Source organism: Aegilops tauschii, chromosome 5, assembly GCF_002575655.3.
Source record: "Aegilops tauschii subsp. strangulata cultivar AL8/78 chromosome 5, Aet v6.0, whole genome shotgun sequence".
In the NCBI taxonomy this organism is placed as follows: domain Eukaryota; kingdom Viridiplantae; phylum Streptophyta; class Magnoliopsida; order Poales; family Poaceae; genus Aegilops; species Aegilops tauschii.
Window position 1 is genome coordinate 406,172,604 of NC_053039.3, and position 14,186 is coordinate 406,186,789.

At 43.1% G+C, this 14,186-nt stretch overlaps 1 protein-coding gene across 1 annotated transcript; it reads left to right on the plus strand.

Annotated features, from left to right (window-relative positions):
• The first annotated feature begins 1,823 nt into the window (after window positions 1–1,823).
• On the plus strand, window positions 1,824–6,188 carry LOC109749157 (proteasome subunit alpha type-3). The gene is made up of 11 exons (XM_020308139.2): window positions 1,824–2,026; window positions 2,798–2,944; window positions 3,027–3,066; window positions 3,148–3,231; window positions 3,409–3,482; window positions 3,557–3,643; window positions 3,733–3,817; window positions 3,971–4,017; window positions 5,302–5,367; window positions 5,690–5,780; window positions 5,878–6,188. The coding sequence occupies exons 2-11, from the start codon at window positions 2,841–2,843 to the stop codon at window positions 5,947–5,949; spliced, it is 750 nt and encodes a 249-aa protein (XP_020163728.1). The 5' UTR covers window positions 1,824–2,026; window positions 2,798–2,840; the 3' UTR covers window positions 5,950–6,188.
• The last annotated feature ends 7,998 nt before the right edge of the window (window positions 6,189–14,186 follow it).

Sequence of the window (14,186 nt, forward strand, 5' to 3'; positions counted from 1 at the left end):
CTTTTTCATATTTGATGAACTTTTTTCAAATCAATGAACTTTTTTCAAATTCGATTAACTTTTTCTCAAAATCATTGATTTTTGCTTCAAATTTAATGAACTTTTTCTCAAAATCTTTGATTTTTGTTTCAAATTTGATGAACTTTTTTTTAAAATTTATGAACATTTTTCAAATTTGATGAACTTTTTCTCAAATTGGTGAACTTTATTTCAATGTCAATGAACTTTTTTTTTTCAAATTGGAACTTTATTTAAATTTGTGTACGTTTTTCCTAATTCAATGAACTTTCTTTGAAATCGATGAACTTTTTGTCAAAAAATCGATGATTTTTTTGAAGTTGATGATTTTTTTTCAAATTCCATGAACTTTTTCCAAATTCTAGTTTTTTTAGTTCGAGGAACTATTTTCAAATTCATAAACTTTTTCCATTTTTGTGAACTTTTTTCAATTGGCACAAACCTTTTTCAAAATTTTGATTTCTTTCAATTCATGGTTTTTGTGATGCTTTTTCAAATTTATGTTTTCTTTATTCAAATAATTAATAGCTGATATATAATACTACTATATGTTTAATGTTTGTACTAAAAGAAGGGTCGAATAGTGTTATTTCCTATAATCTAATAAACAACAAAGTGAGCTTGTCCAAATGGTTACCGTGCGTGGCATTCGAATTGTCGGCGAGAGTTCGTTTCCTAATCCAGCTAAATAAACCTGGAGTTTTGAGAGCAATTAATTAACGAGCGCTCCTTCGGAAGCCTCGAACGATCAGCGCCACTTGGCGTGCTCTCAGCGATTTGCCACGTATCGCGCTTTGGGCACTCCCTCCGGATTTCTTTTTTTAATTTTTTCGCACGCGTTTTCGGCTTTCTAAACGGTTTTTTCCTGGTTTTTTTCGATATTTTGGTCTTCCACCGGTCTTCCCTAGCTTTCCGACCAAAAAAAACTTTTTGGAATTTTTTTTGCGCAAAAAAAATCGTTTTTTTTCCTTCCGCGAGAGTCACGGTTTTGTTTCCGCGAGAGGCACGGCCGTGCCTCTTGAAAACGGAAAAAACACGTTTTCTGTTTTTTTCCTTTCGCGAGAGGCACGGTTTTGCTTACGCGAGAGGCACGGTTGTGTTTTCGCGAGAGTCACGGCCGTGCCTCTTGGAAAGGGAAAACAAAACGCGTTTTCTGTTTTTTCTCTTTCGCGAGAGGCACGGTTGTGCTTTCGCGAGAGTCACGGCCGTGCCTCCTCGAAAACGAAAAAAAACGCGTTTTCTGTTTTTTTCTTTCGCGACAGGCACGGTTTTGCTTCCGCGAGAGGCATGGTTGTGATTTCGTCAGAGGCAGGGGCGTGCCCTTTCGGAAAGGGAAAAACCCGTACTTCCGGTTCTGTTTTTTTGTCCGGTTTTTTTTCATCCGGTTTTTTTCATGAAAAAAGTTCATCAAAACCTATCAACATGGGATCTAGTTTTCAAGATCTCGACGCGAGGAATCCAGTGGCGAAAGCGGTTCGAGATTTGAACGCACGGTTTAAAAGATAAAACGTTTTGAATAAACGAATCTACGAAAAAAGGGAAAACTCTCAGGTTACGACAAGTGGCGCACATGCAGCGCACCACTTGTCGCAACCTAAAGAATTGAAATGATCTTCGCAACGAGTACTCCTTAACTAGTGATTTCGTCGAGTTTTTTCCTTCGCGCTTGCTGGGCCGGCCGGCTGCGCGTCGCGCGCGAGCCAGCGCCTACAGCGCTGAATAGGAGCTCCAGCGGGGGATTCTCAGAAAAAAAGAAGAGTTGCTCCGGCGGGGAGAAGCGCCTCTCCCAGGCTGGCTGGATGGGCCTGGCCCATTTGATGCAGGCTGGAACGGGCTTGCCTCTTCCCAGGTTCGAGTTCGACACGAAGGCCTCCGCGAAGACAACTACTCTAGCTTCGTGCCCGTCCGGTCCCTGCGCCTACCTCAAACCACACTCCCCACCTTCTTGCGCCACAAGCCGGAGCAGACGATCCGCCGTCGACGCGACCTCCTCCGCCCGCCAGGATCGGTAAGCACCCCCGTTCGCTCCCTTATCCATACCCCCGTCTTTTCGCGCTCCGGCCGGCCGGGCGCATCGCTGTCCCCGCCGCCGCCGTCGCGACCGTACTTGATTTAGGCGAGATCCAAAATCCGATCGAACCCTCCCCATCGTGACGGCATCGCCGGATCTCCGGAGTCGTCTCTGGCCTCCTTCCACGTAGCAGGTCTTCTTCGTCACCCTCCGCTCCGCTGGACTGGCGTGGAGTTGGAGATCCCTCCGGACCCTAGTCGATTTCTCTTGTTGGGGGCCAACTAACCTAAATATTGTTTTTACTGGGACGGATGCTACCACAGTTTGTCGCGAAATTGCTTGCTGTACGGTGGAAACTTTTGGCGTTCGACTGAATCCCTTGTCCCCTAGATGTTAGGTCTGCTCCTGGAGTTAGTGAAAACCTGCATCTCTAGTGTTGCGTGGAAATCACATCTTGGTGCCAAGTGTAATAAACCAAGCAAATTCCAGGTTTCCCCGTAGGCAGGTAGCTTCATTCGCAAATCTGTAACATGCACCTTCTGATACCATGTCCTAAGTACAAATTGTTTTACAATACGATGTTCACCAGGTGTCTTGCAACCTGTCAAAATGCCTTGCAGTCTGAATAATACCCGCAATCTTGTTACTCCCTCCTATCCATATTACTTGCCGCTGCTTTAGTACAAGTAATATGGATCGGAGGGAGTACATGATGCTAGCTTGTACTGCTTATTCTTAAATATCATTCTTGTTTATTTATTTTTCCAGGAGACGACTATATAGACGGTCTAGGGGTTGAAGCAACTTAACAATGAGTAGCATAGGAACTGGGTATGATCTGTCCGTCACCACTTTCTCCCCGGACGGACGTGTCTTCCAGGTCGAGTATGCTGGCAAGGCCGTCGACAACAGCGGGTTTGATATACTTCTCTCCACTATTTTCTTGGCCCTTTCTAGCTGCCCAACTTCATATTGAAATTTGGATATTTCCCTGTAGGACGATCGTTGGGATCAAATGCAAAGATGGAATTGTCCTTGTAAGTGATTATTGCTGGATATACTTTTGCCCAGATGTGGTGCTTTTTTGTGTGATAACCTTTTAAAATGGTGGTCTGTAGGGTGTGGAGAAGCTGATAACATCAAAGATGATACTTGCTGGGTCGAACCGGAGACTTCATTCCGTGCACCGGAACTCTGGCTTGGTAATTTGTCTTCCTTTTTATACATATAGGGTGGTCTGTCTCTGAAAGTCCTAAGGTTGATATGTGAGTGACATGTATCCTGCAGTGTTCTCTGTCATGTCATTTTTTATTACCATTCTTGTTCTTGTAACGACTTCCATTTGGTAAATATAAGTTAATCCGTGTTCTCATTTTCAGGCTGTGGCTGGGTTAGCAGCAGACGGTAGGCAGATAGTCTCAAGAGCAAAGTCAGAAGCAGCCAACTATGAAAAGTGAGAATTATTAGACTTTTGATTTCCATCCAAATTCTTTTTATAGAATTGTAACTTTAAGTTGTATCCACCAGGGTATACGGAGAACCCATGCCTGTAAAGGAATTAGCTGATCGTGTTGCTAGCTATGTTCATCTGTGTACACTCTACTGGTGGCTCAGGTAAGGCAGACAACATGTTCTTGTTCAGGAAGGTTGTTGCCCTAAACATTTTACATGATAGTTTGATACAATTTAAACTCCTGTCTCAGGCCTTTTGGCTGTGGAGTTATTCTTGGAGGCTATGATAGGGATGGGCCACAGCTCTACATGATCGAACCTTCAGGCCTCTCCTATGTGAGTTCTCAATCTAACACCTGGTAGTTCTTCCATTTTTACAGTGACCAGACAACTTTGTTTACATGTAGTCATGGATTAAGATGTGCAGTGTCTCTTTTAACAGCATTAGATCCAGTTAGAATTTATGACTCACTGATTGAATTTTTACAGAAATATTTTGGTGCTGCTCTGGGTAAAGGAAGACAAGCTGCAAAAACGTAAGCCAATTAATTGTTCATTAGTTTCTCATTGAATGATTTATGCAGTGCCCAATTTCTGTTTTGTTGCGAACTGCTAGAACTCCTAAAGCGCGGCACATTCATCAAACATTAATTTAATATTCCTGTAAAAACCATTTTAATTGTTCAAAATAGACCCATTTAGAACATGCGGAGTAAGGATGCTATTTATGTTCCAAATTCTGAATGATCATCCGCATTTAGAGTTTGTGCTGGTAGTTGCTTAGCCATTTCATACTCAATGGGTGAAAAATGCTTATTTCATACTCCCTCCGTTCCTAAATATAAGTCTTTCTAGAGAATTCAAATGGACTACCACATACGGATGTGTATAGACATATTTTAGAGTGTAGATTCACTCATTTTGTTCCGTATGTAGTCACTTGTTGAAATATCTAGAACGACAAACATTTAGGAACGGAGGGAGTAAGTTAGATTTGCCACTACCAGAACACAGCTTAGGTGGTGTTTTGTTGTTCCTTGCCACAGTTTGCTACATATATGAGTTAGGCAACTTTGACTCTGATAAGCTTGTGTTTTTTCTTTTCCAAATTTTGGCACGCCACATTTTCTTAAAACTGCTCCCCACATGCCATGACGCCAGATACAATTTTTGAGAAAACTTGCCACACCTGTTATGCACAATTTGCTTACCAAAAAAGTGGTTGTGTCTTGCCACACACCTGGCGCAAAGTTTAGTAAAACAAATAAAATATGCATAAAACTAACCTAACAGGCCCCCAGTTTAGCATTTTGATAAATAACCGCTTCTTTACAGCTATAACAGTAATATTTTATGAGAACTGGTAAGTGTAATTCTTTGAATTGACTAGCTTCCGCAATGCAGAACCACAATGCCCAAAACTGGCCATTAATGCCAACGGACTAGATTATGGACGAGCATCATTTACGTAGTTTAAACACATTGACCATTATTTCTTTGTCCTTTTATCGGTCTTTTCTGAGGTTTGGTTTTCAGGGAAAGAGTTTTAAATTAGCAAAATTTGATCCGTATCTACTTCTCCCCTTGTAACTTTTGTAGTCAGTAATCCATGTAGTTTCCGATACATTATCACATTGAGAGCTTTATTTTATGAAGAACTTGTGCCATTCAAAATGTTGAAGAATGCTCCCTTTAATTATTAGCAGCTGCTGTCAAATGTATCTACCCAGAATACTTATGATGATGTCTACTATGTATTTCTATTGGTCATAAAAGATGGTTCTGCATTCTGATGCGTCTATCTTAATGTTGTTCTACAGGGAGATTGAGAAATTGAAGCTTTCTGAGCTAACCTGCAGGGAAGGCATCGTTGAGGTTGCCAAGATGTATGTCCTATATCTTTTGCCATATTTATCACCTGAAATATTCTGTACTTAATGTTTAGAAAGCTTGTTTAGCCATGTACTCATGTTTGCTGCCGCCTGAAGATGGCCACTTGGCCAGTAGTTGGGAGTACTATTTAACAGTTATGGATATTCTCTCAAAAGAAAAAACATGGTAGTTTAGTCATAAGGAGGCACTCTTGTTCATACCTGTTTTAATGTTGCTATCCTTGGTGTCATGATCTATTTTTACAAGCAGTAGTTGTGGTTGCAATGCTGTATGTTGGTTGGTGTACTCAAAATAGTAACCTTCCTCTACATGCAGAATTTATGGTGTACACGACGAAGCGAAAGACAAATCTTTTGAGCTGGAACTGAGCTGGGTATGTGAGGAATCTAACCGCCAGCACGAGAAGGTAATAAACGACCACTTATGGATGGATGGAATTTCACAGCCACCCGAGTTAGAGTCGGCTTTGCTGAATTCCTTACTAACTTGCCATGTACACACAGGTTCCGAGTGATCTTCTGGAGCAGGCCAAGGCAGCAGCGCAGGCGGCGTTGGAAGAGATGGATGCTGACTAAGAAGAGACCCTGGTCCTGTTTACTTTCACGTGTGGTGTAATAGAGATACAGGACCGGTCGATGAATTTCATTTCAGTTCCAAAAACTAGCTCAGGTTGTTGTTGCTTCCGATTCCATCCCGGTCGAGGTAGCAAGCAGTCTGTCGTGTTGTTTGGGTGGTGTTCTAGCGAATTGAATCGTATTAAGCTTGCTGTGTTGGTCGCACTTAATCTTCTATTTAATCCTGAATGACCTGAAAATCTGTCTTGATTTATCTGCCACTTCTTTGCCATTACTCCAACCTTGAGGCTTGTGGAATGCGAGAAAATGGACATAGAACATGTGTTTACCCGAAATTTTTGATTCAACCTGAGATTAATGATTAAATTATTCATGGCAGCTCATTTCCCGTATAAAAGCAAGATTTTGACACGTACTGTGTTGCATTGCATTAAGCAGTCTCTCTAGATCCCCTAAAACTTCAATTTGAAGAGCAAACGTGATATTTGAGCTAAAGAGCCAACTAGCACATCCCCTAAACCCAAAACTTGACCCCTTCGCTCTCTCCGGTCAAAAGAGCCAACTAGCACATCGTAAACCCAAAACTTGACCCCATTGCTCTCTCACAAATTTAAATTTAGTATGTGGCTGCTCGATTGACTAAGTGCCTGTTCGGCAATACACCACTCTGAGAAATACGAGAATGTTTCTCCGCTCCGTTGTTTTCAACTGAAGCTCCGCTCGCTCCAGGAGCGGAGTCGTGGAGTGGCGAGAATCCGAACAAGCCCTAAAATTCCCGTGCCCCCTCATGCCCACCCCTGCGCTGCTACCACATTAGTCGTGGTCGGCTGTCCCCTTTCACGATGATTGGCAAAACGGGTAGGTTGTCCCTTGTCGGACCCTTGGAAGCCTGCGCTAGCACCGAAGACCCATTGGTGGCCACGATTTGATGGTGCAACCACCAAAAGGGCGACACAGGCAACCTCTGCACCGCCCGAGGCCGGGTATGGGATGGATTCAGACGCTTGAACTTGCGACGACAACATGCTCGAAAGGTGCCCCCTCTTTTCATTTTATTGGTTGCATTTGCTTAGTATTGTGATGCATCGTTCGATATTGATTGCTCGGACCTTCCTTTACTTTTGTAGTGAGCAAATGAACAATTATGCCCAATTGGATTCAAGCAACACACACTTGGGCTCCATGACATTGCGTTGACTTACAACCAAGTGAGAGAAGCCGAGATGATGGACGAGGAGGATGAGGTCGAGGAGATGGACGAGGAGGATGAGGTCGAGGAGATCGATGAGAGAAGTGAAGAGGAGGCCGAGCATGGGTAACTATGAGTGTGTAGGTCTCATCTGGCCTGCAACCACCATACAAATTCCTGGATGTTTGGTAGGTTGCACGTCTAAATGGGCTTGGCCCCAGCGATGCAAAACATGTCCATGGAATGGCCCAGATCCAATAGGAATGATTGAAAATTGGAAGCGAAGAGATGGCAGAAATAACCTCTAATGCAACGTACCAAAAAACATATGTTGTATACAGCATCTCTTGTAGACCCATATCATAGAGTTCACCAAACACTCATATTGATCGCAGCTAATCCTGGCATCATCTTAACCAGACCAACCTCACTCAGGATCCTCCACACGATGCAGGTTGGATGTAACGACCAAACCTCGAAGGATTTGAGTCTCTGTGCTTACCGTGCTAGTCCCTGGATCGAACTCTGTAAGTGCATCTAGTGCCACCCCTAGTTAGTTTTGGAGTATTGACGACAAACTTGGTTGAGGGACTAATGTGTTTGTGAGAATTGCAGGATAACACAGGTAGTAGTCCCTCATTGATTCGGTTTTCCTACCAGAGATGACCCCTAAAAATGTGTGAAGACATGGAAGACAATGGTGTTCTGTGAAGATATTCACAACGAAGATTATGACTTGAGAAGACATTCAAGTGAAGACTATGGAGTGCGAAGACTTAGTTGTTTCGTAGTTTCCTTTTCTTCTTTATTGAGTCATAGGAACCACCGTACTGTTAAGTGGGGTCCAAGTGAACAAAGTCAGAGTGACTGAAGTGATGCTCAACCAAATCCTATGTCTTCGAGCGAAGACAATGAGAGCAAATCTTATCCAGAGCTGGATGAGTCATCTTTACTTGTAGCCCAAGTCAAGATGCCGCGTGTGTTTGAAATCTGATCGTTGGACACATGTCAGTTCCTTAGTGACCCAGGGTCATTTCGGACAAATCAGGTCGGGTTGCCTCCTGACTATAAATAGCCCACCCCCTACACCATAAATTGGTGGATGCTCAGAGTTAGTGCACGGCTTTTGTCGTTTGAGAGCAACCCACCTCCGAAGCATTTGAGAGAGAGATCCTTGCGAGGACAAAGCCCAAAACACCCAGAATCAAAGAGTGTTAGGCATCACTGAAGTCTTTCTGTCCGCGCGACCTGAAGACTTGTTACACTTGAGGACTGTGAATCCTCCAGCCGGTTAGGCGTCACGTTCTGAGCATCCAAGGGTCATTGTGGATTGCCGGTGAACGAAGTCTGTGAAGATTTGGAAGTCTACCTTGAAGACTTACCAGAGTGATTGAGCGAGGACTAAGTGTCCTTAGCTCAAGGGGAATAAGGTGAAGACGAGGTCTTCTGAGTTAAATCTTAGCCTCCCTAACCAGACGTACAGTTGTCACAGCAACTGGAACTGGTCCAACAAATCCCTGTCCTCACCAAGCTACTGGTTCTATCTCTTACCTTTCTTTACTTACAGTTTTTCTTTGATGACCCACAAGTATAGGGGATCTATCATAGTCCTTTTGATAAGTAAGAGTGTCGAACCCAACGAGGAGCAGAAGGAAATGATAAGCGGTTTTCAGCAAGGTATTCTCTGCAAGAACTGAAATAAGTGGTAACAGATAGTTTTGTGATAGGATAATTTGTAACGAGCAACAAGTAACAAAAGTAAATAAAGTGTAGCAAGGTGGCCCAATCCTTTTTGTAGCAAAGGACAAGCCTGGACAAACTCTTATAAAAGGAAAAGCGCCCCCGAGGACACATGGGAATATCATCAAGCTAGTTTTCATCACGTTCATATGATTCGCGTTCGGTACTTTGATAATTTGATATGTGGGTGGACCAGTGCTTGGGTGCTGTTCTTACTTGAACAAACACCCCACTTATGATTAACCTCTATTGCAAGCATCCGCAACTACAACAAAAGTATTAAGGTAAACCTAACCATAGCATGAAACATATGGATCCAAATCAGCCCCTTACGAAGCAACGCATAAACTAGGGTTTAAGCTTCTGTCACTCTAGCAACCCATCATCTACTTGTTACTTCCCAATACCTTCCTCTAGGCCCAAATAATGGTGAACTGTTATGTAGTCGACGTTCACATAACACCACTAGAGGCTAGACAACATACATCTCATCAAAATATCGAACGAATACCAAATTCACATGACTACTAATAGCAAGACTTCTCCCATGTCCTCAGGAACAAACGTAACTACTCACAAAGCATATTCATGTTCATAATCAAAGGGGTATTAATATGCATAAAGGATCTGAACATATGATCTTCCACCAAATAAACCAACTAGCATCAACTACAAGGAGTAATCAACACTACTAGCGACCTACTAGTACCAATCCCGGACTTGGAGACAAGAATTGGATACAAGAGATGAACTAGGGTTTTGAGAGGAGATGGTGCTGGTGAAGATGTTGATGGAGATTGCCCTCTCCCGATGAGAGGAGCGTTGGTGATGATGATGGCGATGATTTCCCCCTCCCGGAGGGAAGTGTCCCCGGCAGAACAGCTCTGCCGGAGCCCTAGATTGGTTCCGGCAAGGTTCCGCCTCGTGGCGGCGGAGTTTCATCCCGAAAGGTTGCTTCTTCTTTTTTTCTCGACGAAAGACCTCATATAGCAGAAGATGGGCAGCGGAGAGCCGCCAGGGGGCCCACGAAGTAGGGGGCGCGCCCTAGGAGGGGGGGGGGGCGCCCCCACCCTCGTGGACAGGGTGTGGGCCCCCTGGTCTTCATCTTTGGCAAGGATTTTTCATTATTTTTATAAGATGTTCCGTGGAGTTTCAGAACTTTTGGAGTTGTGCAGAATAGGTCTCTAATATTTGCTCCTTTTCCAGCCCAGAATTCCAGCTGCCAGCATTCTCCCTCCTTATGTAAACCTTGTAAAATTAGAGAGAATAGGCATAAGTATTGTGACATAACGTGTAACAACAGCCCATAATGCAATAAATATAGATATAAAAGCATGATGCAAAATGGACGTATCAACTCCCCCAGGCTTAGACCTCGCTTGTCCTCAAGCGAAAGCCGATAACGATAAATATGTCCCCATGTTTAGAGGTAGAGGCGTCGATAAAAATAAAATACGGACATGAAGGCATCATGATTATTCTCATAACAACAACATATATAGACATTATCATACGATTACTTATGTTCAAGTAATAATCCATTCACAATGCAGAGTGCAAATCATAAACTTTATTGAGAACCAACAAACTATAATCTCAGTCATTGAAGCAATTGCAATTTATCATAACATCAGAAAGAGTCTATGTCAGAGCTTAATAGCAAGTCCACATACTGAACTATCATTTAGTCCTTCATAATTGCTAACACTCACGCGATACTTGTGTTTACGGAGTTTTAATCGGACACAGAGAAAGATAGGGGCTTATAGTTTCGCCTCCCAACCTTTTACCTCAAGGATAATGTCAACAATAATAACTCATGCCCCCTACATCTAATTAGATATATCAATCAGGATCTTTCCAACATACTGTGCTTGCCAAAGGATAAAATGAAAAAGGAAAGGTGAAGATCACCATGACTCTTGCATAAGGTAGCAGATAATAAATAAAAGATAGGCCCTTCGCAGAGGGAAGCAGAGGTTGCCATGCGCTTTTATGGTTGGATGCACAAAATCTTAATGCGAAAGAACGTCACTTTATACTGCCCCTTGTGATATGAACCTTTATTATGCAGTCCGTCACTTTTATTTCTTCCACATCACAAGATCGTATAAAGCTTATTTCTCCCACACCAATCAATCATACATATTTAGAGAGCAATTTTTATTGCTTTGCACCAATGACAACTTACTTGAAGAATCTTACTCAATCCATAGGTAGATATGGTGGACTCTCATGGCAAAACTGGTTTAAGGGTTTTTGGAAGCACAAGTAGTATCTCTACTTGGTGCTGAGAATTTGGTTAGCATGAGGGGGAAAGGCAAGCTCAACATGTTGGAAGATCCATGACAATATACTTTATCTTAGATATAAGAAAACATAACCCATTACGTTGTCTTCCTTGTCCAACATCAACTCTTTAGCATGTCATATTTTAATGAGTGCTCACAATTATAAAATATGTCAATAATAGTATATCTATATGTGAAACCTCTCTTTCCTTATTACTTCCTATTAATTGCAACGATGACCAAAGCTATGTTTGCCAACTCCCAACAACTTTTAATCATCATACTCTTTCTATGTGAAGTCATTACTCTCAATAAGATCAATATGGACTCTTTGTTTCTTTTTATTCCTTTTATCTTTCTTTTTTCACTCAAGATCATGGCAAAATAATCAAGCCCTTTACTCAACACTAATCTTTATTATATAGCTCACGGACTCGATTACATAGAGGGATCATAAAGCAAAACTCAAAACTAGATCATGCCATAAACTTTATTCTACTAGATCAAGATACTACTAATAGGATCGAACTACGAAAAACGGTAAAGATAGGAGATGTGGTTGTGATATGATACCGGGGCACCTCCCCAAGATTGGCAGTTGCCAAGGGGAGTGCCCATACCCATATGATTATGTCTCCTTTGTTGTTGGTGAAATATTCTTGGCGATGATGCCCTTCAGGATACGATTCTCCTCCTCGAGCTTATTGACTTGCTGCTTGAAGTCCATTATTTCCTTGCGAAGCTTTCCTGTAACGGCTAAGGCTCCTTGCACCCAAGGGTGTTGCATAGCTGCGGGAGAACAAGTGACACTCCTCTTCATATTTTCATAAGAAAGAAATCTAACATTGGAAGGGATAACCGAGTTTGGAATAGCTGAGCTCTGTAGTTCCCCCATCGCGAACCCAGCTCAGAAGCGAGAAGTGACTTCTTGATCCTCCATGGCATCTACGCTCATCAAGTCAGCCTCCATCTCCTCCTCCGTTGCTGGCCCAAAGGGGTCATCTTCGCTGTTCGCCCTTGGTTCCGGTGCCGGATTAGATACCCGGCTCTCCCCGACTGACTCTTGAGAAGACATCTTGCTCTAATCTGCAGCAGCAACAGCTCGAAACAAAAACAGAGGATAATTGCGTGATACGGGAGTCAAAACCTTCAGGAGAATATATAATGAATTTTTACTGACCAAAATACGTATCGTGCAAGAAAACGGAGTCCGGAAGGCATACGAGGTGCCCACGAGGTAGGGGGCGCGCCCAGGGGGGTAGGGCGCGCCCTCCACCCTCGTGGGGCCCTCGTGTCCTTCCCGGACTGCCACTTATTTTTCTATTTTTCTAAATATTCCAAAACGGAGAAATATTGCCTTAAAAATTGTTTTGGAATCGGTTTACTTACCGTACCACATACCTACTCCTTTTCGGAGTCTAAAACGTTCCGGAAAGTGTCCCTCATGTATTCCTCCGGGGTTACGGTTTCAATAACATTGGTTTCAACATTTATGGGATTACCTGAGATATAATGTTTGATCCTTTGACCGTTTACCACCTTCGGATTTGTGCCTTCGAAGTTGTTGATTTTTATGGCACCGGAACGATAGACCTCCTCGATAACGTAAGGGCCTTCTCATTTAGAGAGAAGTTTTCCTGCAAAAAATCTTAAACGAGAGTTGTATAGCAATACATAATCACCTACATTAAACTCACGCTTTTGTATCCTTTTGTCATTCCATCTTTTAACTTTTTCTTTGAACAACTTGGCATTTTCATAGGCTTGGGTTCTCCATTCATCAAGTGAGCTAATATCAAATAACCTCTTCTCACCGGCAAGTTTGAAATCATAGTTGAGCTCTTTAATAGCCCAGTAAGCCTTATGCTCTAGTTCGAGAGGTAAGTGACATGCTTTTTGTTGGAAATATGCCCTAGAGGCAATAATAAATGGTTATTATTATATTTCTGTGTTCATGATAATAGTATTTTATTCATGCTATAATTGTATTGTCCGGAAATCGTAATACATGTGTGAATACATAGACCACAACCTGTCCCTAGTAAGCCTCTAGTTGACTAGCTCGTTGATCAACAGATAGTCATGGTTTCCTGACTATGGACATAGGATGTCATTGATGACGGGATCACATCATTAGGAGAATGATGTGATGGACAAGACCCAACTTAAGCATAGCATAAAAGATCGTGTAGTTTCGTTTGCTAGAGCTTTTCCAATGTCAAGTATCTTTTCCTTAGACCATGAGATCGTGCAACTCCCGGATACCGTAGGAGTGCTTTGGGTGTGCCAAACGTCACAACGTAACTGGGTGACTATAAAGGTGCATTACGGGTATCTCCGAAAGTGTCTGTTGGGTTGGCACGGATCGAGACTGGGATTTGTCACTCCGTGTAAACGGAGAGGTATCTCTGGGCCCACTCGGTAATGCATCATCATAATGAGCTCAATGTGACTAAGGCGTAAGTCACGGGATCATGCATTGCGGTACGAGTAAAGAGACTTGCCGGTAACGAGATTGAACAAGGTATTGGGATACCGACGATCGAATCTCGGGCAAGTAACATACCGATTGACAAAGGGAATTGCATACGGATTGATTGAATCCTCGACACCGTGGTTCACCCGATGATATCATCGTGGAACATGTGGGAGCCAACATGGGTATCCAGATCCCGCTGTTGGTTATTGACCAGAGAGGCGTCTCGGTCATGTCCGCATGTCTCCCGAACCCGTAGGGTCTACACACTTAAGGTCCGGTGACGCTAGGGTTGTAGAGATATATGTATGCGGAAACCCGAAAGTTGTTCGGAGTCCCGGATGAGATCCCGGACGTCACGAGAGGTTCCGGAATGGTCCGTAGGTGAAGAATTATATATAGGAAGTCCAGTTTTGGCCACCGGGAAAGTTTCGGGGGTTATCGGTATTGTACCGGGACCACCGGAAGGGTCCCGGGGGTCCACCGGGTGGGGCCACCTGTCCCGGAGGGCCACGTGGGCTGAAAGTGGAGGGGAACCAGC